The sequence below is a fragment of the Tinamus guttatus genome, unplaced genomic scaffold (genome assembly GCF_059628265.1).
Source record: "Tinamus guttatus ecotype Peru unplaced genomic scaffold, ASM5962826v1 Tinamus_guttatus_pri_ptg000033l, whole genome shotgun sequence".
Lineage (NCBI taxonomy): Eukaryota > Metazoa > Chordata > Aves > Tinamiformes > Tinamidae > Tinamus > Tinamus guttatus.
The window spans coordinates 6897472-6920355 of NW_028288567.1; the positions used below are offsets into that span (position 1 = coordinate 6897472).

The 22884-nt window shown below is 37.5% G+C and overlaps 1 protein-coding gene across 1 annotated transcript in view; it reads right to left on the minus strand.

Moving 5' to 3' along the window:
• CDC42BPA (CDC42 binding protein kinase alpha) overlaps positions 1-22884 on the minus strand; it is a 155345-nt gene that overhangs the window by 11985 nt on the left and 120476 nt on the right. Inside the window, exons 20-33 of the mRNA XM_088532756.1 lie at positions 21084-21175; positions 18423-18499; positions 14642-14680; positions 12259-12397; positions 11176-11261; positions 9247-9352; positions 8272-8408; positions 7496-7635; positions 6796-6877; positions 5460-5676; positions 4712-4774; positions 3215-3808; positions 1800-1897; positions 45-129 (exon numbers count right to left, since the gene is read on the minus strand). Coding sequence (XP_088388882.1) covers positions 45-129; positions 1800-1897; positions 3215-3808; positions 4712-4774; positions 5460-5676; positions 6796-6877; positions 7496-7635; positions 8272-8408; positions 9247-9352; positions 11176-11261; positions 12259-12397; positions 14642-14680; positions 18423-18499; positions 21084-21175 — 1955 coding nt within the window. The remainder of the gene's footprint in view (positions 1-44; positions 130-1799; positions 1898-3214; positions 3809-4711; positions 4775-5459; positions 5677-6795; positions 6878-7495; positions 7636-8271; positions 8409-9246; positions 9353-11175; positions 11262-12258; positions 12398-14641; positions 14681-18422; positions 18500-21083; positions 21176-22884) is intronic.

The following is a 22884-nucleotide window of genomic DNA, read 5'->3' on the forward strand; positions in this document are numbered from 1 at the left end:
TTCTGAGAACTGATTTCAGAACTGTGATTCTACAGCATACTCACCTGCCATTTTGTTTTTGAAATATATTAATCTAATTGTCTCCAGTCCTAAAAGGTTTAGTGATCCTTCTGTATTCAAGGGTCGTACCTGAAACAACGTAAACCATTCTTTTAAAAATAATGTTACCTCTCTCTCTCCACATATACATATACAGATAGATAGTGCAACTCATTCTGGAAGACACCAGGAACATCACACACTCAGTAAGAGGAGCACTGCAAGACAGCCAGCCAGGAGGAAGGCAGGGTAATTTGTCAGTGCTCAGCTCATTGCAGAACAGAACTGGAGGCTGCAGGAAGCAGTGTCTTATTTCCCCAGTGACCCATGGCTGCTCTCAAGAAGAGTGTGAGTGAGTCATTAAAGCCAGAACGCAGAGACAAAGGCAATTTCAAAATTTAAATGGAAACTTCTGATTTAATCATCTGTAGATACTGCCTATAATTCCAGTTATATAAAGAGAGAGGATTAATCCCTACTCCTCCCACCACTTAAATAAATAGATTCCAAAAGAAGTAACAGTTCAATTTTGTCTGCTACATGCAGAGCACTAAATTCTGCTTTTACTTGGTGTTACGATCATGTTGCAGTTATGCGTTGCACCTTGGTAACATATATACAGACTGCAACAACACACTAAGTCCTGTGATTTCAAATTTTGAAAGAAACGAGCATTTCTCCAGACAGTCTATACATTGTGCTAGAAACAAATTCGTCATAATAAATTACCATCTTTGAGTCTCCTACAATTAGCAGTTCTTGTTTGTTGAATGAGACAATAAATGTGTCCATTCATTATGTGGGTAAGTCTTGAGTCAAACATTAAGCAAAGTACTAACTCAGGGTTTGATGTGTTGGAAAAAATGCCCCAGCTGCTAAATAGCTCATAATTTTGACATCAGAAAGATTAAATTCTTTACTAGCTTTTAAAGCTTCATTATTAAGACACAGTTTATTACGTATCTGTGTACTGGCTTTCTTAAAACTAAGGCCAGATGCTCTTTGTCCGCATAAGACGGTTTAAGAGCTGAGCACCTCAGTCTTTGCATTACTCATCCTTACAGCACTGCAGTGGCACAACATCCATTCTGCATCTGAAACATGGGAGACTGATAAGCAGAGACACTGACCCACTAACACAAGGCAACAGAGAAGCTTTCTTGGACTTCTGTGTGTGCTGGTGCCAAGGAACAGAATCAGGTTAACACTAACAAAAAGCTGAAATAGGCCTAAAAAAAACATTGAATACAGCTGAGCAAATACCATCTAAATATGATAGAAGTGGTGGTTTTCAAAGGCTTCCTTTTCATTGACACAAACTTGCCACATTTGTGCTGATTGAGCCAAAAATACTTCAATCCTACCTGCTTACACTGTTCTTAAGCAGCAGACGACAGGTTTTTTAAGGCAGTTTTTAATACTTTAGCATCCATCATCTTTTGGCAACGACAGAAACACAATCTGTCTCAATGAAACCATATGCAGTGAATGCTGAGAAACTACACTCTACATTTATATCAGCAAGTCTAAAATACTCTTACGTTCCTGATTTAACTTTCATCTGAAATTATGTGCCAAACTATCTATCTATGTTTTGTATCTTATATTCCTTGATTTTCTTTGCTGAGATAACTTCTTTAAGTTCAAGTATACTTAAACAAGCAGCTTTACTCATCATTTCAAAATGTCCTTAAAAAAAACTGTCTGACTGTGATGGGTTAAATTGTATTCTTTAACTGTTGGCATCAACAGCAAGTTACCTTTTTGAGCGGAATAGTCTGAATCCACTCCATGGAGTTCACGTCAAAGACATCAACTGCATTTTCACTGTACACAGAGAGGTATGGTGCATTGTAACCTGACAAGGAAGGATCAGGTATATTGTTACGTGCCTTTAGACAAGGCATAATATACAATTTTGTTATGTATGTTTAATTGTAATGATTAAAAAACACAATCCAACAACAACTTCTGTTTGCAAAATGTGTTTTAACTCAAAATATTACTGTAAAATTTATTCTGAAGGCAAAACATTATCAAAAAAAAATCTAAAACCTCAGTATGATTTTCCTTTTAAATCTGCAGAATCAAGAAAACAAAACGAAACAAAACAACTTCTTGAACTAAACTCACTCTGCAAAACACTCATGTTGTTCAAAAAACACTCTCTCTCCAAAAGCCCTATTTTTAAGAGTTTATATTTTGCAAATTATATGGTAGGAAAATATATCGTTCTACTTAATAACAGCCATTTGAACAAACTCAGCTCCTAGTTCTGGACTGCGTACTAACCAAACCTCAGCTGGGACTAAGTGCCATGAGAGAGTCAAGACAGATGAAGGGAATGCTGTGCTACTCATCTGACCCACCTCTCTGCCTGGAGTTTGTTCCAATGGGGCACTTCTGAAGCAGAACTTTGCATTTTCACATCCGCAACAAAACTGCCTATCAAGACTAACAAAAGCATAAAACTTGTGTTTAAACATGACTGCTCTGCTATAAAGTAGGTATCGATTCAGAAGTCAAATTAGGTCACTTCACTGAGGTAACCAAACCCCCGCCACGGATGGCAATGATCAGTATAGATGCCCTGCATGTGAAAAAAATGGTCTTCACAGTGCTATCTAGCACACAATCTTTTATTCTGATCCATTTATTCTCTGAGTCCCTACAGTGAACAGGAATAAAAACCTCTGGGGAAAGGCAAGTCATATTCCAGATTGCATCAGAAAAGTCTGAATTACAATACTGACCTAAAATACATTCAAATTTTAAGGCTTTGAATGGTATTAATCTAGTTTCAGTGGTATTGAATGCATAATATCTTTTTTAGCCTCTATAGGACCTGAGGATCTCCAGCTGCTTTAGAGATCAGGTCATGTGTTTAAGCATTTGTTACCAGGTAACCAAGTTTGAAATCCTGACCCTCCACTTTTCTTTAAGTTAAAGCAGTATAGGTCAGCTACAGGGCTGTCAAAACTGGTGTCAGTGAAACCAGGATTAAACTCTCTGACTAGATTTTGAGATGTGGGCAGAATTTGAGAGGGTTCCTTTATCAGTCAGAGAATTTTGCTTGAACTTCACATCAGATGGCATGTCACATCAAATGGGGATACTAATCCAAGTTGTGGGCCTTTGAACAGACAATAACAGGTACACACAGAGAACAACTTACAGCAAGAAGTTGGAGTTGCGGGCCACATCAGTTCTTGTTGTCTCGATCTTCGGCCCTGGCAGTCAACGTAAACCCCTACGCTGCTAAAACACAGCAGGTATTCCTTATTTGAGATTTCGACTGCACAGATGGCATCAGTTGGCTGCTGTGAGATAAATGATAGCGTGTGGTCATCCGGATGAAGCAGACTGTATGGGCTGCCTTCTCCATGAAGGGGATATTTTAAGAAACCCGACTGGTAGCCCACACAGAGACGTTCACTGAAGACTGACATCCACTGGACATTCCCCTGGACTTGGATCTCTTTGATCTTTTTGTGGCGTGTCTTACTCTGATTCAGTTCGTAACACAGGACCTGCCTTTTCATAGCTACACAGAGGCAAGTAAGGGCTCCATGGAGTGCATGTCCAGAAACTACAGACTGGCAGCCTTTTGTTTCTGCCAACTTATAAAACTCAGTCTCCCTTCCATCCAGGGCAGCCATGGGGAAGAGTCGCACGTGACGGTTTCGCCCTGAGATCACTGCGATGAGCTGTTCATTTGGGATAAGCTCAATCTGATGAACCTTCTTATTGTCACCAACACGAATAATTTCTAAAATGAAAACAAAACAAAACCCCAAACCCAAGTAAATAATGTTAAAGCGTAAGCTGATTTACAAATATACATTTGCAGAGGACTAAGCTACGATGCAAACCCAAGAAATTTCCTTGTTGCTTCTTGTGATTTTACAGAATGCAGAATCAAAACTCATTTGTTAATAGTATCAGACCTGGTGATGCTGGACAGAACTTCGGAGTTTTCCCCACCAAAAAAAGGGAAAGAAAAAGGGAGGTGCAGATTCTATGCAATAAAACTACAATATTACTTCAGTATTCATTTCAAAGATGAACAATTACTGAGTAATGGAAAAAAAAACACACTAAAATTAAACACATTTTTGAAATAGCTTTGGCATCTGTTATTATGTATCTTAACTCCACTGAATGTAGACTTTCATTTCTCTACGAACAAGGAGGTTACTGAGATGGTAGAGCTGTGCTCCCTACCGAGTGCCACAGCAGGAGACCAAGAGACAATAATCATGAATTGAAAAAGGAGAGGTTCCACTTGGATATAAAGAAAATGTTTAACTGTGAGACTAATTAAACATCAGAAGAGGCTGCCCAGAGAAGTTCTAGCATCTCTGTCTTGGCAGGCTTTCAAGGCTCGATGGGACAAAGTCCTCAGCAGCCTGGCCTGAATTCCATATTGACCCTGCTTCGAAAAAGTGAACAAAATCTTCACATTTCAGATATTGGATCCCTGGAGACACTAAGCAGAAAGCTCACAGAACAGCTTGGTTTTCAGTTCTTATCTGGGGCTATCCAGCTGATAACCTTTCATAATCTTTAATTTTTTTCAGCTTACAGAGGATAAGGAAAGAGAACAAAGCTTACAAATGACTTTCTAATCATTTAATATTAAGATAATTGTTAACAGTTCTTGATTTCTTACCGTCTTTGGTGACGTGCACAACAAATAACCCTTCTTCATTACCCAGGGCTATTCTTTCGTGGTCTATGATATTAAAGAAAAGAAAAATGTTATTTCTCTTTGGAAACACTTCTTCAACATAAGCAATAATTCTGATGAATAGAGACAGCTTTTTAATATCTTGAGCTAAAGCAATGTAACCACATAAATTCATGTAACAGAAATAACACTGATAACCTCCCAAATGCCTTAAAGAAAAGTCTTCTCTCATTTTTCACATTTGTAGAAATCACACCAAGAAACTTTAACAGCGGCATTTAAAATGACTGAATTGGTTCTCTGCTCTCAAATTTTACTTCTGGAGCCAGAAGCAGACCCATTGATTTAAATCTAGTCTATAGTGCTAATTTTGCCTAGATAAGGAATTGTGTTTACAAAATACCAGAAGCGCCATATCCAATTGTCAGTCAAAAATGATTAATAATTATAGGCATGTGTGCAAGGAGAATACTTTTACAGATCAGAGATCTGACAGAGACACAGTGCCGACATTTGTCATAAGCCCATAGATATGGGATAAAAAACACTATGTATTATTTGTTCACTATTTATGTTATTTAATATGCTTTTTGCTAAAAAAAAAAACACTTTCAGCAAACCCATTGAGGAGGCCATCAGGAATCAGCTAGCTTAGTCTGCTTTATTCAGACAAAATCAGAATCTCAGAGAGGAATTTCTTCCAATAAATTTTTTCTTATTCATTTCATACCTATGATGGCAGCTGACTGTGTTGTTTTGATGAGGGGTAAGGTGCTGTCATAAGCCTCTTTTGGAACATAGACTGAGCGGTCTTTGAACTTGTTCTTCTTCAAGATCCTATGCAATTCATTCAGCACTCCTACCCACTTGCTTTTTTCATTCTCACCGTCTGCTAGAATCAGGATTGAACACTTATTACTGGATGCAGAGAGCTGGGAAGCTGTGACCTGGAAAATTTTTAAACGCATACTTTAAGTCACAAGTGATAAAAAAATTCATCACGATCACTGATATGAAGATATCAGATGCCCATAAGTGCTGTTTTAATTAGCTGTCTGTACTAAGAATGCAAAAATATGTCCTTAGTTAACAGAAAAACATAATCAAGAATCCACAGCAGAAAATACTAGACTGTACTAACTCAGCAAAATACTGAGAAAACTTCAATTTCATTTGTATTAGCTCTATAATCTCCACCCTAATTTTACTAGGCATCTGTTGATCACAATTGTTTAATGAAAAGCTTTTCTTACAAAATATTCTGCATTTTTATGGACTAGTAATTCCAGTTAACAATGTAATGGAATGGGAATGGTATTTATGACAGAATGATCTACGACCCTTTCCTGCACTTAGTGCAGCTGATACAGATTATAACGAAAAGCTTTTTCCAAGTTTGCCTTCTATTAATATGCAGAATAATGAACGATGGAAAAGTAGTAAAAAACAAGGAGTTAAATATAATGGTAAAGAAATGATGGTGGTATTATTAAGACCAATGCCAAGATATTTCAGGGAGGTCAAGGCTTCAAGGAAGTATCTAGTAGAAATAAGAGTAAGAATAGAAAAAAACCATGACAACAAAATTCTGATACCATGTACTTAACATAAATTTTTATTGAATATTTTTATAGTAGATTTCTATACTAACTATCTGATGAATGGGAGTTTTTAAAAGATTAACTGCTTATGTACAAATAAAATACACATAATAAAAGCTTGAGAAATAATACAATGAATTAAAATGATAGATGGCTGAACTTTAGAAAATGAAAATGTATAATGTCATGAACAGAAGAACACAGATGACTAACAAAAGTTGAGAAAAATATATCTTATTTCAAAGGTAAGAAAACAAAATCTATGCAAGGGGAGATCAGGGCTTGACTGAGGGTACCACCACGATCTTTACTATGAAAATGAGGTATGTACAGAATTCTATGCGTTGTTGCAGCCATGGACCATATAATCAGAGCTTGCAAAGGAGAGAAAATACTAGCAGACAGTCAATGAATGCACGCTGTTCATCACACTGGGAAATGTAGGTTCAAAATATACCTACTTACTCTAAAGATACAGGGAATATCTTTTCGATTTGCATGGATGACATCTGAGGCCAAGACGGAACTCACCGAGAATTCTTCATCCCTTACAGAGACCACAAACATCATTTAAATAGAGTTAAAGACAGTAAAAGTCTACATCTTTGTTTTTACCTTATATTTCCATAGTACCATTAGCCTTGTTTTGTTAAGGACACAAGAAGATAGCACCAGGATCTGAATTCTAAAATAATCCCAACTTTCCTCTTTATCTGCAGATATAACTCACAAATGTAACATAAACCTAAGCCTCCAGTGAAATCAGAAGACTTCCATTAATACAGAAAACATTGGAAACAAACTATTTGGCCCTTCTGAATCAAAATTGTATACATTTTATCCTGTAACAAGGTTTCGCCTGTCTTTCAAAATTGTATTTGACACCCGAATAAAGTAATTTTGTTCTTTATTCATTTCCTTATCTTCTACACATCTGGATAGGCACATTTAGGCACAGAAAACAATAATGAAGTTAGAATTGCAACATATGAATACACAAGTGAAGTTCAGGATAACTTCCAACAGCAGAAGTTAGAAGTCCAGAACAAGGATTACAATGTTTCGTACATGCCCTGGAGCTTGCTTATGGATTCTACAAAAAGGGAAGGGACAGAAAAACTCCTCAAGGTTTTGGAAAGCTCCCACTTGGTGTGGCACAGCTTACCTCATGTCAATAACCTGGCTCACTACCACACTGGGCTGGGATGCTTTTCCTTCTGCTACATCATACAGGAAGAGTTTGAAATCACAGATCACTGCCAGTGCTCTCTGCCAACCCTTCTTTACTCCAGCTGGTTTTGGTACCTTCAGCAAAATAAATTCAATCAACTTTCTTTAAACTTGTGTCCAGTCAGAAATGAAACTGTGCAAATATCAATTCTCCCATCTACACCAATAAGTTTCTGTTCAGTGGTAACATCAAGCAACATAAGCAATAGCATACATGAAATAAAAACAGTAAATACAGCTGTGTATATATACTATGATGGATTATTGTTTAAAAAATCTCAGCACTACATATTCTCTCTCATTAGTTCATAAACTCATTCAATGACATATTGATAAAAGAAAGAAACCCAACTGTAGTTTGTCAGTGGGCTCAAACTTCGTAATGTAGCTTTTTAGCATTTCTTAAGAACGTCAACATTAGCAAAGTGGCAGCACTAGTATTACTAGATGGCCCTGGAAGATGATCTGATCTTGAGATGATCTATTCAAGATCAGCTTACAATATAGTGGATGATAGAGGCAGAGAAAATTACTTTTGAAAACACTGGAATTGCTTCATGAAAATTAAGGTCTTAGGTTCCAAACTGTTACTTTCAGATATAATTGGAACCTCTCCCCTTCTCCCTCCCATATTAAATTAGAGTTAAATTTCAAGCCCAGAAAACAATAAATATAACAGAAGTGCACCAAATGGAGCAACCTGATACTCACACGGACATGGGCTTCATATGCTGTTCCTATGCCTTTCTGTGGATCTATCCCCAAAGGACCCTTGGTCTGCTCAGGAGGGATTGGACACACTGCTGGCGCCTTGTCTGCGCAAGTTACGTGGCAGGAGAACCCACATACTTGAAAGGAAGAGTAGCAACAAAAGAGTATGATGATTTAATGATTATTTCTTTTGCAGTGCAAAAGCTATGGTAATAATGATGACATATATGAAATGGTCCACTCTATTTCTTTTTTAAAGGGCACACCTTTAGTTGACCAATAACTGAACAGTCTCCCTGAACTTTGTGACACCAAGGCAGAAAGGTAAGTTTGCACACAGGAGCAGCACATGATCTGAACTCATCCACCTTCAGATTTTCCCACATCCAGAGCTGTATGGATACGTGGTTTGGTTTCATTCAGATAAGAAAGAGCCTGGTGAAAAGCTCACTGAATGACTGGTGTATCCCTTTTTTTCTAGGTCACTCCTCTAAATGATATGTGCTATTCTGTGCATATACAAACCTAGTATAAAGCAGACCTGGAGGACAGAAAATTTGGTACCTAAAAACTACGCTGTCTTTATCATTTTGCCATTAGTCATAAAGCAAAACAGCTGTCAGCACACTTGACCACCGCCCGTTGCTCTTTATTGCTATTTTAAATTTAAAACAAACTAAACTAATCTTATTGCCACCAGTCAAAATAAGTGTGTCCCCAGTTAACTGGGTAATCCCTTATGTAAGATACTCAAAGTGTATGGCTTCCACTGTTAAACTGCAGCATGCTTACCTTTTGTTAAGGTAACTGCTACTTACCTTTGTTAAGTAAACTTAAATACAAATAAAATATAAATAAAATGTAAATGAAAAAAATGTAAATATAAGACTCCAGCTTTACTGGATTTTTATAGCACTTCAGAGGTGCAAGTTGCATGGTAAACCTTCAATTCCCATTTCCTCTTTTCACACTTACCTTCACAGGTGCAGCCCTGTCTTATCAAACCAACCATCAGAGATGTGCACTGATTGCATTTTGTTGGGGTATTAAATGATTTCACTACAAATTGGTGGGCTTTAGGCTGTGAAACAGACAGACAAAAACATTAACACTTGAAACAACTTTTGAAGAAGAACCAAAATTATTTTTATTCACAGACTTAATGCATAAGTGCATTTTAAAAAAATGTAACTTATTTGTGTTTGCTGAAATGAGATCCAAGTTCCTAATACACAGGCTGAAAATATCCTTAGTGATAATTTAACACCAAGCCTTGTAAACTAAACTAGGGAAACTGGACCTTGTCTCAGGACATGAGGTCACTTACATTGCTGATAGGAAAGTGGCCAGGGTCTGTCTGTACATTATCACCTTACACTCTAGAAACTGAACATGTGGGTGCATGTATTATCCAAGAGGCACATTTAAATGCTTAGCCACCATGATTGGTGCCTTAGTTGGAAGCAAAACACTAAACATTTTCAAAATTCTACTTTTTATAGCAGAAGGAATTAGAGTCCAGTTTTATGGCGTCAGGTGATTTTTACAGCAAAAGTAAAATGACATCGATTTAGAAGGGACTTCTCCTTAGTTCCTGGGAACACGGACTATAATCTAGAGTAATAATGTATGTGGATCTGAAATGAGACAACTTTTGCAGGCCAATTTAATAGACAGGAATATTAACATTTAATTCACTTTCCATTTTTTCAGAGAGTAAGATAACCCACACTTAAGGGCTCAAACTTCTTCCATATTTAATGACAGTTTTACTGTTACACTGGGAGCTTTCTGTCTACAGATGGACGTTTTATTTTCAAACTGCAGGGAAATAAAATGTAGCTTTCAAAACTAATGCTAAATAAAAGAAGGTGCCATACGAAACATAATAAATTAGAAGAACTATCATTATGCAGTATTATGACAAAATGCTTACAGAAATGGCACAATGTGCTCAGTACAAACTATTTTACATGATTTCAAGTTACAAATGCATATGATAACTTTTAATGGATCTGGTAAAAATATTGCCAATCCGAAAATATACTGCCTGCAGAAATAACTTGCTTAGTTTTACTTTACATAAATGAAAGAAATTTTCTGCTACTTCTGCCATTTATCAAAGCCCATCTATTTCAAAGATTTACTTTATTTTTAATTCCCAAAACGGTCATTTTTAATATAGTAGATTCCTTAGCCATTGAGAAATTCTGCAACTTTTATGAAAAGAAATTTCCTTTAGTAGCTTGTATCCTATTCCTCGTTTCTCTCAAACACGCAACTCTGTGCATTGACTCTGTGCATTACTCTGTGGCAACTCCTCTGTGCATTAGTGTGCAACTGCCTCATTCCGACAGCTGGCAACTTAATTTCAACAACTGATGTAAAATAACTATTTAGAAAGCAAAAGCAGGACGGAAAAATGAATTCCTTCTCCCAACCTAGAGTTGTAGCATTGGCTGTAGTGCCCACTCTGCACTGAAAAAAAATATGTAACCTGACTGTTTCGCCTCAGGCCTACTCTTGCCTCTTTCTCAAAAGAATCATCTATGCTATTCTGAGACCTCAGTTTATTGTGGACAGAGCACAGAGGAGGCTTGCTCAGTCAGATGCTGGAAACGGCCTCTTTGTAGGAAGTCTCTTCTCCTTTCAGCCACGTTCTAGTTCAATCACTTCCTTTCTAATGTTGAAGCCCGTGTTTCGCTACTGCACCTGCACATCCTGCCCACTTGTCACACCACGGTGTGAGAATGGGGCTGCTGAGCTTTCAGAGAGCAACCAGCATTCCTATAAAATAACTGCTAGGCAGCTCTAGTACGATCATTATGACACACAGCTCCCCTGAAGCTGTTGCCCAGACGTGGCATCTTTCCCCTAGCTCCATAGAATGTGTGACCACTTGACTGAGTACCTTTGTGCAGAGAGTCCCGATCCAATATAGGCTGTCCTCATGGTCGGCGTGTGAATTGAACACGGAGGATGATCCACACCTGAAGAAAGCCCTCAAAGGATCAATAAGACATCAAATGCGCGTTAACAAAGACAGCCTGAGTAAAGCAAAAAGACTATAAGCTGCCCCCATCACATATCTCCCCAAGAAGACAGGGAATGAAACCACACTGACTAAATAGGAAAGGACTCAAGAAAACAGATCTTATTTCTCAGCAAATATTGCATGAGATTCACTTCTTACAAGACAAAAACAGTTTTTTATTATATGCAACACTTTGCTGAATCTTCTTCATATAAAATAATCAGAAAGATAATTATTTTAATGGGAAGGAGATACATCATTACAGTTGCAGAACCTTGCTAATATTTTGCATTGGCTACTGCTTCAAAAGCACTCAGAAATATGCTGTTGCACCAAACCACAGCATAACATTAATATTTTGCAAACATTTCTTAAATATCATGACTAAGGAGAAGTTACAAAGATAGATTATATTTAATAATTGATTCCACATATATTTCCCAGGCCTAATCAACTAACCATATGTGAAAGGAAATTTAATATTCCTCAAAATGCAGTTCACCAGTAGTGCCACTAAGCTATTTACCAGTAGTGCACTAGGCTATTTACAATGTCCTAAATAGTCTTTGCAGGAGAACATGCTTCACTCCAAACGAAAGGATTTGCAACAGTAGTTTTTATGAGATTCTAACTGCTACTCGAAAGGAAAGGAAAGGAAAGAAAGAAGGAAAGGAAAGGAAAAGGAAAGGAAAGGAAAGGAAAGGAAAGGAAAGGAAAGGAAAGGAAAGGAGGAAAGGAAAGGAAAGGAAAGGAAAGGAAAGGAAGGAAAGGAAAGAAGGAAAGAAAGGAAAAGAAAGAAAAGAAAAGAAAAGAAAAGAAAAGAAAAGAAAAGAAAAGAAAAGAAAAGAAAAGAAAAGAAAAGAAAAGAAAAGAAAAGAAAAGAAAAGAAAAGAAAGAAAAGAAAAGAAAAGAAAAGAAAAGAAAAGAAAAGAAAAGAAAAGAAAAGAAAAAACAATCTGTGAACACCAAGTACCTCAATTGTTCAATCTCACTGGCTGTAGAAGGAGACCTTGATCTCGAATGGAGGTGAGACTTGATATCTTCATCCCGTGATGCAGTATTAGACAATGTAAAGTTCTCAACTGAATCAATCTATGGAAATAATCCAAGAGTGGGGAAAAATAATAATCAATAACATCATTTAAAAAAAAGAATTGTTGACTCTAACCAAAATAAAATATGGAAGTTGTAGAATTCCTAAAGTGAGAATTGAGAGAGAAAAAAAAAAGAAGTTTTAAGCAATTCCCTAATTAAGCTACAGAAGCTAAAGGAAAACTCTTAAATGTGAAGATGCCAAGACTACTGCTGAGCAGGTGAGCACATGCATAACAGCTGCTAGTTCAGGGGCCTGAAGAGCGCTGTAGAGACTGTAATTCTGCATTTTTAAAGACTGAATATTTTCTAAACACTACTATTCTGTTCACCGGTAGTAGAGACTTGTTAGAAGTGAATTGCCATATGTTGAAACAATGAAATTTATGAGAAAATAAGGAGGAAAAACAAAGCAAATACTGCATTTCCCTAGGTAAGTGTTAATAATACTCCTAGAGAATTGATTTTTGTGCACCATTTGAACTACAAAAAGGGCAATCAACTTTATTAGGAATGCAGATGGCTCAGGGGGCGATTTTCTTGGTCCTAGTTATATCACAAAACTAAGTCAAACATCAGATATAACAAACATAACAAACAACAGGGCGTATTGGCATGATCTTATATTTTGTAAAAAAGTCATCTTGGATGAATCTTCCCCAATGCAGCCTTCTGCAAGGACAACAGAAACTCTCAAAGGATACACTTGTTTTCTACATGCATATCATGTATTTTAAGCATTGTGGCAAATATTAGCAATAAGGTAACATTTTGTGCCCAGACTTATCAGAAGCAAATTATAATTGAATGCTTTACGCAGTATTAGAAACATTCATGCCCTTAATCAATAAATCTTCAGATATAGGGCAGCCTCAACTATTTTTACCTTTTTTTTCTTTTTAAAAACAAATCTAGTTATGTGTCCACTAGATATATGGAGGCCACTCCAAGACTATTTAATCTAGAAAAAATCAAACATCTTCTTAACAATATTACTAAGAAAATTAAGTCAACGAGTAACTGCAAGTGAATTTTTCATATCAAGAAACAGACATTGCTTTTCTTTGGTAAGTTAAATTCAGAGATCTAATCTCTCATCTCCTAAGTGTTTCCAGATGGAGATTCAGAACACTCTCCCTTTCAAAGGGACATCTACGCACGAAAGAACACTTCATGGCACCTCTTAAAAATTTAGTAAAAGAATAATATGAATAGCAGAACTTTTCTAAAAGTGCTACAAAGCTTTTGTGGTTAGAAGACAACTACTGACCTAGTTTAAAAAGACAAAAAAGAAGTATTTTTACATTACCTACAAACATAAAAAGCATTCAAAGCACATAAAACCTGATCCACCGTTTCTGAATTGGAGGGGAATTTAAACCAACTTTAGTGCAGAAGCAGAGCCTAAAGCTCTTTAAGTGCTCAGGTTTCTCACTCTAAAGAGAATGAAGCACTAAAGCAACCTAACTCAACTATGGTGAAAAGCTCAAGTGGACCATACTAACACCGCAAAAATTAAAGTAACCCACTGAGTTATAAAAAGAACATTTCAATTGTAATATCTGTCTTTCTCGGGATAACCTGGCTGGTGGTCTTACACAGGACGAGGTGTTTGGGTGCTGGTCTAAACACAAGGTCACTGCTCTGGACTGAGCCCAAGCTGCCTGGTACTTCACTGCATGTTGAGGGGAGGAGAACGTTGGCACTGGAACCACAGTTTTGGCTGAGGAGTCTCGGTAAGCTCACCTGAGATGATTCTCATTTGCCCTTGTTTATTGAATATTTGTTCTATTTTTATGCTTTCCTATCACCATATGTACATACAAGAAGGAAAGAAAGTGGTGCAAGTTCATGATGGACATCACATATGTGGTCAGATAAAGCTCTGCAGGGCAGGCGTCCAGCGGGCGCAGGCAGTCGCACGGCTCTGCTCCCTGCCCTTCCACAGGGGCAGGCAGCGGAGCGGCCCTTGCCTGCCAGCCTCCACACGAGCACTTTGCGTGGCATCCCCACGTCCTGACGTGGCACCCCAAGCACCCGCGAGTTCCTAAACCAAGCGAGTTCCTGAAGCTTTCAGCCCAGAGCTGCAAAACAACAAGCAGCGCAGCGGCGGCGGCGGCAGCAGACAGCAGCAGCAGACAGCAGGAGCACGGGACATGCAGCACACACAATCCATACATGAAACAAAGGCATGTACACGACAGGCAAAAAAGAAGGGCCAGAAAGAATAAGACGGCCTCTTACACGTCTGCCTTTGTTAGCTGGAATACAGGAAGGAGAGCGCTTTAACAGAGAGAGGAGGAGAAGGTGTTACAAAACCAGAGACCCACACGCGTGCCTGCCCACGACTCGCCGCGCTGGCAGCGGCGCCGCTGCAGACACACACCAACACGCTCAGTTTTAAAGGCATCTCGGAAACAACACATTCTGGGGCCACAAGAGGAAAGCAACACCAAAGAGAAGTCTGTAGTTTTACACTGGACAAGGACAGAGAACAACTGCAGACTGGGTTGGACAATGAAGCAGTCAGCCTCTGTGTGCTAAGGTGGGTGTGAAGGAAGGGTTAAGAACATTCTTTTTAATTCATCGTGTGTTAGTAACAGGGGGGAAGTGATCTTTTCTAACATGTGAGGAAAATGATTTTGTCAGAGGAATACTGCATTCCATTTTATTGTTATTAAATAATAAATCTGATTTAAAATAAAACAACTCAACTGTTTCTAATAGCTAGAGAGATATACAAGGCCTAGCCTTGCAAAAAAGCCTCAGCATTTCCTTTATAAGACATTTCCTCACAGACATAAGAAACATGCCTAAATGATGCTACTGAGAGCTGGCGTGGAAAATACAGGATAAAGAGCTGTGAAGATCTAGAACTGAATACCTTAGTGTCATGGAGGTGTCTTCCCTCCCCACCCAAATCAGAAATAAAGGGTAGCAAAACTGACTCCTGCTCCTTTTGGTGCCTTCCTTTGTGCACAGGAGACAAAAGGGTCATTTTTGGACACATGGCTTTTCCCAGCTAGGAGAGCCAGAGCATCAGTTCTGCTATGCTGCCAAGAGTACCCTCCCTGCGGAGGATACACGGATGGACCAGAAGTGACTCTCAGCCACCTGCACAGGGATCTACCACTGCTCTTGCTCAGCATCTGCAGGCTACCGCCAGAGGCAGCTGGACTTCTATTTTTATTTCTCTTCAGAAAAAGTTGAGAAATTACCATTTTCTTGTGGACACAATTAGCATTAACTGCAATAATTCACAGTGTGCTAGAGATAATTACATTATTTGGATGGCAGACCCAGAAGGCATTTCTCATCTTAATGAACTTCAAATGCAATCAGTGGGCCAAGCTCAGTGCTGCTTACATACACATCTATAGCATGTAGACTTCAGAGACGTTGCAAGGAGCGCTCTGTAAGGGCACTGCATCTTATTTTAGACTCCCTCTGCCCCTTCGGAATGGCATGGGGAGGCTGGAGAAACCAGAGAGGCCCTCAGGCATACTTCCCTCAGGCTCATAATTCCTGCAGCGCCCTTCCTGACCCCATGAGGTACTGCAGCACTGCACGAGTTCGAGGACTCCTAACTCTTCCTTGGTTGTCATGCGCAGGACCCACATCCATCTCAGGTTTTGCTGCACACGGATTTTCCCTTCAAGGAAATTACTGTCCAAAAGAGACACTGCCTGGGAGAATGGAGATCACAACCATAGGGAGGGTTGTTTGCTCTCTTAAAGACCCTTAGTTTCTTTTAAGCTCTCCCTGATATAATGACATTGAACCCATTCATTAATAATCATTAATTCTGGCAATTCAGAGGTTGTGTATTAAGCAACTATGAATGAATAAATAATGATCTAAGAAATGAAAGATGCAGAACTGACTGAGTAAAAATGTAAGTAGATATCTCATTCAATCTCTAAATGGGGACACCACCTTTGATTTTCTTTCTTATAAGCACAACATACCTAAACAAATCTGCTATTTGTCTGTAAGGTACTCTTCCTTAACATACATGTCAATACCTAGAATATTATCAAAGACAGGCATTTGAAAAGATTTGATCTGAGGGGACAGATCTAGCAGAATGCCTCAAAGGAGGTACCCCAGCCTTGGAGAATTTTTTGCTTGCCCAGTAAAGAATGGGATGTTTGTCAAAATGTTTGCAAAAAAAAAAAAAGTGCTGTCCTCTTAAAGAAAAAAGAAAAATAAATAAATAAATAAATAAACCCCCAAACAAGCAGTGCTCCATTCTGTATTTATGGATGTCTTTCAAAACTAACTAGATTGCAAACAAGGAAACTTTCCCTATCCTATGTTTACCCATGCCAAATAGAAGATGATCACTTACTGTCCCACATAGGCAGTTAATTACTATTTACCAGGTCTCAGGAGAGAGTAACATATTTCTAAAAGCAACTTTACGGGAAAGAACTTGCTGATCTGAACTAGCTATTCACAATATTTTCGCAACGGAGATCCTTCTTTAATGCAGTGGGGGATATAAGTATTTATTTATTAGTAAGCTAGCAACAGAGAAAACGGTTCTGTACAGCCCATACACTCTACCGGCATCATCATATCATTCACTATAGGCATTTCTACTGTAAAATTAATTATTCTGCATTTAATGTACTGGGACCAAACTATACTACTATATACATATATGTATAGATATGTGTGTATGTGTATACACATATATACAAACACACACAAACATACACATACAGTATACAAAGAGAGTTGTAATGGACAGCACTCTACAAAGGATGCATAGTATATATGTAGATTTATACATGTTCTTAATTAATTATGTGCCTACTACTTGGGTCTGGAAGAAATATAATGCAGTCAATTTATATCTTTCAGTATAGCTCCCTCAGTATGCAATTAATCAGGTAAATATTTCAGCATCATCATGATTAAAAATATTAGTATTTCAAGGGGCAATAAGAAGAGATCAAGAAAATCACTTCGATTATAATTGAGTTTGCAGTGATATTATATATATATACATCATTGATACATAGATATATAGAAAAGAAACAATATTTTGTTTGAGCACAAGAAATTACCTGCATGCAAAGAAAAAAGAGGTCACTGAAGCGACCAGAAAACTTCTGGAAACAACTAATGAAATAGTAGGTAAAGTAGTAAGATGAAACAAGAGAATAAATGCAATAAACCATTTACTAGGACCATCTTCTAGAGGCCACATCAGTAGATAAGGCCCCAAAGCAGCTACTCCATATTAGGGAAAACCTTTTTCAATCAAGAATTCTTTATCTACACCAAAAGAAAAAACACTATATTAAAATTGCACATCTATCTATACGGATAGATGTAAACATGCTATTACAGAAATATTCTCTGTTCTTCCTTCCCTTGAAGAATTTTTAAGTTGACTGCATTACTGTTTGAATAGCCCAAATCAATCAAGCGATCTCTTTTATTGAGGGATTTACTGATTTGAAAGCTCAAGACTTACGCCATCCATAAAATCAATCAATGAGGATGAAGAGGAAGAAAAGGAATCCTATTTTAATGAAAACAGCAGTAAAAAAAAAAAGAGAGAAAAAAAAGGAGAGAAAGAGATGGATGACAAAAACTGTTGAATAGAAACAAAAGTGCATAAAACAAATAAAGGATGAAAAAACTTAATAAACATACAGTACCAATGATTTATGGAATGCATTCAACGTTTTGCACCTTTACACTGTTTCTCTCATTTTTATTTAACAGGTATCTGTATTACCTAGCATTTTTCAGAACAAAAGTCTTTGTTCATTATGAAATTGGGAAAAATTCTGTATACAACATTCTAAAGTGAATACACTATGATCACTTGCATTCAAGAGAAGAGACCCAATACTTTCATTAATGTTTCTCATGTATCATTATATCTGGCAATTATCATTAAAATACTGTATGAAACTCTAAGCAATTATGCACCTACTCTGCATGTAACAGCAAGAATAGAGAGTTCTGTTCAGTAGCAAAGACATTCAAAGAGTGGTTCACTTACTTCATATTGATCCAGAGCAGAGGTAGGCGCATTCAAAAATGCCAAGAAAGAATTCTGTGAGTCTTGGTGCTTTACACCTAGAAAACAGCAGCAAGTTTTTAAGCTACAGAAAAATGACCTTTTCATGGAGGACCTTTGCTGTGCTGGGTCAGGCTTTGAGTATTCACCTGAGCCATTAATTTGTTACTGAGCTGTCACATTTGATCTGTTTTCCAGACTAATTTTCCTTTAATATATATATATACACCTACTAAGTACATGTGTGATGTGAATGCAGCTTTTATTTTCCACATGTGCTTGCCCATCAAGCAGAAGGCCGAGGATGCTCACGTGCTGATGCCCATGCACAAGAGGCACTCACCAACCCAGCAGGTGCCAGCCCTGCCCAGATCACCCTCCAGGTGCTCTGCCAGCGACAAGAAGCCTCAGCAAGCAGCACACCAAATCTACAAGTAATTTCAGTTCCCTGATGCATGCTCTCAGCCACCACTCACTTTTGAATGCATAAAAATAAGAGAGTCCTGGGTAAAGCTTCCCGAGCCAGGGAGTAGTTTGCAGCCAGCAAGGGGAACGGCAGCCCTGCATCCTCCAAGGACACACAGGCTAGGCTAGCTGGAGTGTTATTTGAATGCATTTGTCTGATCTCTCTTTTTTGGCATAGATCAAGTCTTGGTGTGGGTGTATTTAACCACATTATTTATATTTGTGCATATATTAAATGCATATGCATTTATGTGCATATTTAAAACCCCGCTCCCTGAACAATATGGAAGTATTATATGTACTTGTGATGACCAGAGCCTGCAGGAATGTTTGCTGCTTGAAAGATTGATGCAATCACAGGTCATCTGTTCTTTAAAAAAAAAATGCTGTATTTCGGTCTAACTGGCGATATTACCCTGCTCTAAATACAACCATGAGATGACATAAAGACCCCTTTCATTTCCAAAATATAAATACATTCGAAATCTACTAGAAGTCTAAGACTCATTCTCAAATTACCCTCTATTTCACAGAATTTTTTTTTTGTGTTTTTTTCCCCGCCCTGCTCGTTTTCTGGCACAAATTTATCAGGAGCAAAGGATGCATGTACTCATCTAAATAGTCTCTTTCTAGAAAGTAACGTGGATGTTACTTTCATGACTTTCGTGGACGTTACATAGGAAGTTATTCTGTCACCATATATTGCCTGCACTTAAAGCCTGTATATGGTTCATCCTTCAAACATTAATGTATTTCTTCTTACAGAATGAATCTAGCCCAAATACAACAAGGACTTTGGACTAAGATATGTTTCCAAGGCATATTTAAAAAAAAACACTAGAACTGTATTTATTTACTTGTGTCAAAATCATAATGTTAACTTTTCCTTGAATCATATAATTTTTATCCCCCTCCCCTACTTAAAAAATAAAGAAAAAAAAGATTAAAACTTTGTCTCTATTTCCACAAAAAACCCCAGTAAAGTTTTAACACTGGAAAAATACACATGGTAAAACATTAATTACAAATACTTAACAGACTGTAACCACGCATAACATTTAAGAAAGTTCAAGAACCTATAAATGAAAGTTAAACATTACAAAGCATCATCACCAGGGAAATGCTACCCAGAGTTCCTCTCCAAGAACTCACATAAGTATAATGTGGCTACCAGTGCCAAACATCAAGACAAAGTAAGAGAAATCCCCTAAATTTTATTAGCTGATCAGCACCAATCATTTCTGAATGTTTTTGTATAGGCTTTGTATATTCTTTTACCAGTCAACCAGCGCTCTGAGACCTATATATAGTATCTGAATCTTATTGCAATACATTATTGATTGACATTGCATGAGGTTGTAAAGGCTGAACAATATATTACACCCCTATATAGCAATTGTTGCCAGAGTTTTGCAACTTTGGAGTTCAGTTCCTCTACAGAAATATCAGGTAATTCAGTTTGGCCTGAAAAACGATTTATTCCCTTTTGAATTGTAGGATACAAATACTACAGCTACCATTGGAATTGAAAAGAATCAGCCAAATTGCTAATCATCTCGCTATGATTTTTTTTTAATTTCAGAATTACCAAATAGTCTCCTCCCAGCAACAATGCTAAATACTGTTGGAGAGATGCACTGGGATACTCTTGCACATCTACCACACTGCAAACACGCTGTTTGCTAAGTGGTCATAAAACCAATGTGTAAAAACCACTGCAGAAACCCGTGAAAGCCCATGAGCGCTTCCATAACTGTTTTCTCTCAGGGTAGCCAGGCCCAAACATTGATAAATGAAAAACACATTGGCTAGTATTCCCAACACAAAGGGGAAAAACGTATGTATAAATTCTCCAATATTTCTAACAGTTTTCCAATCAATCACTATACATAGGTCAAACAAAAATGATGGAATAATGCAATTTTAACCCAGATAACATCTTACTGGTTCAAGTGTATCAACAAAACTGAAGAATATTGTTAAGTACTCATTGGAAGTGCAAAAACAACTGCTGTGGGTACATCTTACCATGCAATACTCGTGCTTACATTTTGAATGCCAAAGTCTCTTGGTATCATATATCCTGTACTTCATTTGCAGGATGAGACACTTTAATTGATAAGATGTACCCACCAATGTGAAATATGTTCTTATTAACTTGGATATCAATTGCCATACCCTTTTCTGATCTAAGCTCTTCTGTCTCCTTTTTCAGTCTTTCAATATCTGTCAACAGTTCCATGTTCTTCTTCTCAGATTCTTGCAATTTACTTCAAAAGAATACAAACAAAAACCCTATGTAAATACTGAGAACCTGTGATACAAGTCTCTTTTTTTTTACCCATTTCTGCATGTTACTTGGAATACTTTTCAGTTAAAATCAATGCCCAGCAGGTTGTAAGTCAAATGAGGAAGATATCATCAAATGAAGAATGAACTTAGACAGCTGTTAGGAGCCATTTAACTATTTCCATTTACCCTTTAGGTAGGCTCATGTCTCTAATTTCTAAGGAACTGTGTGAGCCTGTATCCTGGGAATGAGAAAAAAAGACCACATCTATTTTTAAACTTAAAATCAGATAATTTAATTTGTTAATTCATAGTGTCTATGAGACTAATAGATTATGCTGAACTATTTTTTCCCTTATTCCAGTTAGTTGTTTCAGTGCTGATTCGCAGCAACTACAACTCCTACACATTTCCACAGCGCTCATCTTCTTCGCCCACCAAAGCAAACACTACTTACTCTGTTCTCAGAGGATACACTGCTGCCTATCACAGTGTCTGCTGGCTTGAAAAGCCCAAGATGGACAAGGTATTCTCAGTTTACAGGTAACATCCTTGAATCTGAGCTCTGCCCAACTGATTTCGCAAGGCTGCAAAATATGTCAGTGCTCCTCAAATTCAACTAAGAGGAGAAATGCATTTTTGCTTGTACTTGAAATTCTGATTTCACATCTGATTGCTCCTCTGCCAGGGGCACTTTTCTTTCCCTGTATTGTCCATCTATGTGCTTAGGTACTGTATAACATGGCAGAGATGATACTGTAAAAATCAAAGAGAAAAAGCCCCGTAAGAGAACAGAATGGGTGTGAATTCAGGAGAAGCTTCAGAAATCCTACTTGAACCTGAGTGTCTACTCCAACCTCCACCAACTCAAAGCAGTAACACTGCGCCTCCAACCCAATGGGATTCACAATTTGGAAATGTAACTATTATCACAGAATATCAAAGAATTAGTTTTCTTCTCATGGAAAATTTGCCATGCTTAATTTTAATTCATATTTTCATAATCATGGGAAGGATATAACCACTATATATTTTGTATTTGATGATCTTTTTGCATTTTAGCTATTAAAATCTCTTTGCTTAATAAAGTGTTAAGAGCTTGTGAAAGGATACAGAACACTAGAAAAAGAAATTTATGTCTTTATTTTTCAGCAGAACATGTAGTGTTCGGCAGCAGTGCTAGCTTATTCATAAACATGCCTCAAAAACAATTTGAAGGATTCTCCTGTAGGCTCAGAAAAGCACATGTTCTATCTTTGATTCTTCTGCAAAACTAGCAAAGGAAACAACAGGAGATAGTTTCAATGTGGGTGCTACAAAGAGGATTCTTGCCATTAAATCTGTTTTCATAGGGTGCCAAAAGATGTCCTTTGTAATAAGTCTGGGGCACTGGAAGATTAGAATATATTGTAAGATATTTTTCAAAAGCCCTCTGTTTGTATTTGAATTTATTACAATAATCACGAGCGATTATACTGTTAAAGATGTCTCCTGAAAGTCTGTCAGATCTTCCAGATTCCAAATTTTCACAGTAAGTGTTCATCTGATCACACAATGAAAAGAGATATGGTCTTTTTTTTCCACACTTGGATATAAGAAACTGAAATATCATTCCTGAACCATTTTTGACTGAGAAGATAGCTAGAAGAGTAGATGATTCTCCCTGGAAAGTATCATAGTCAATAACCAT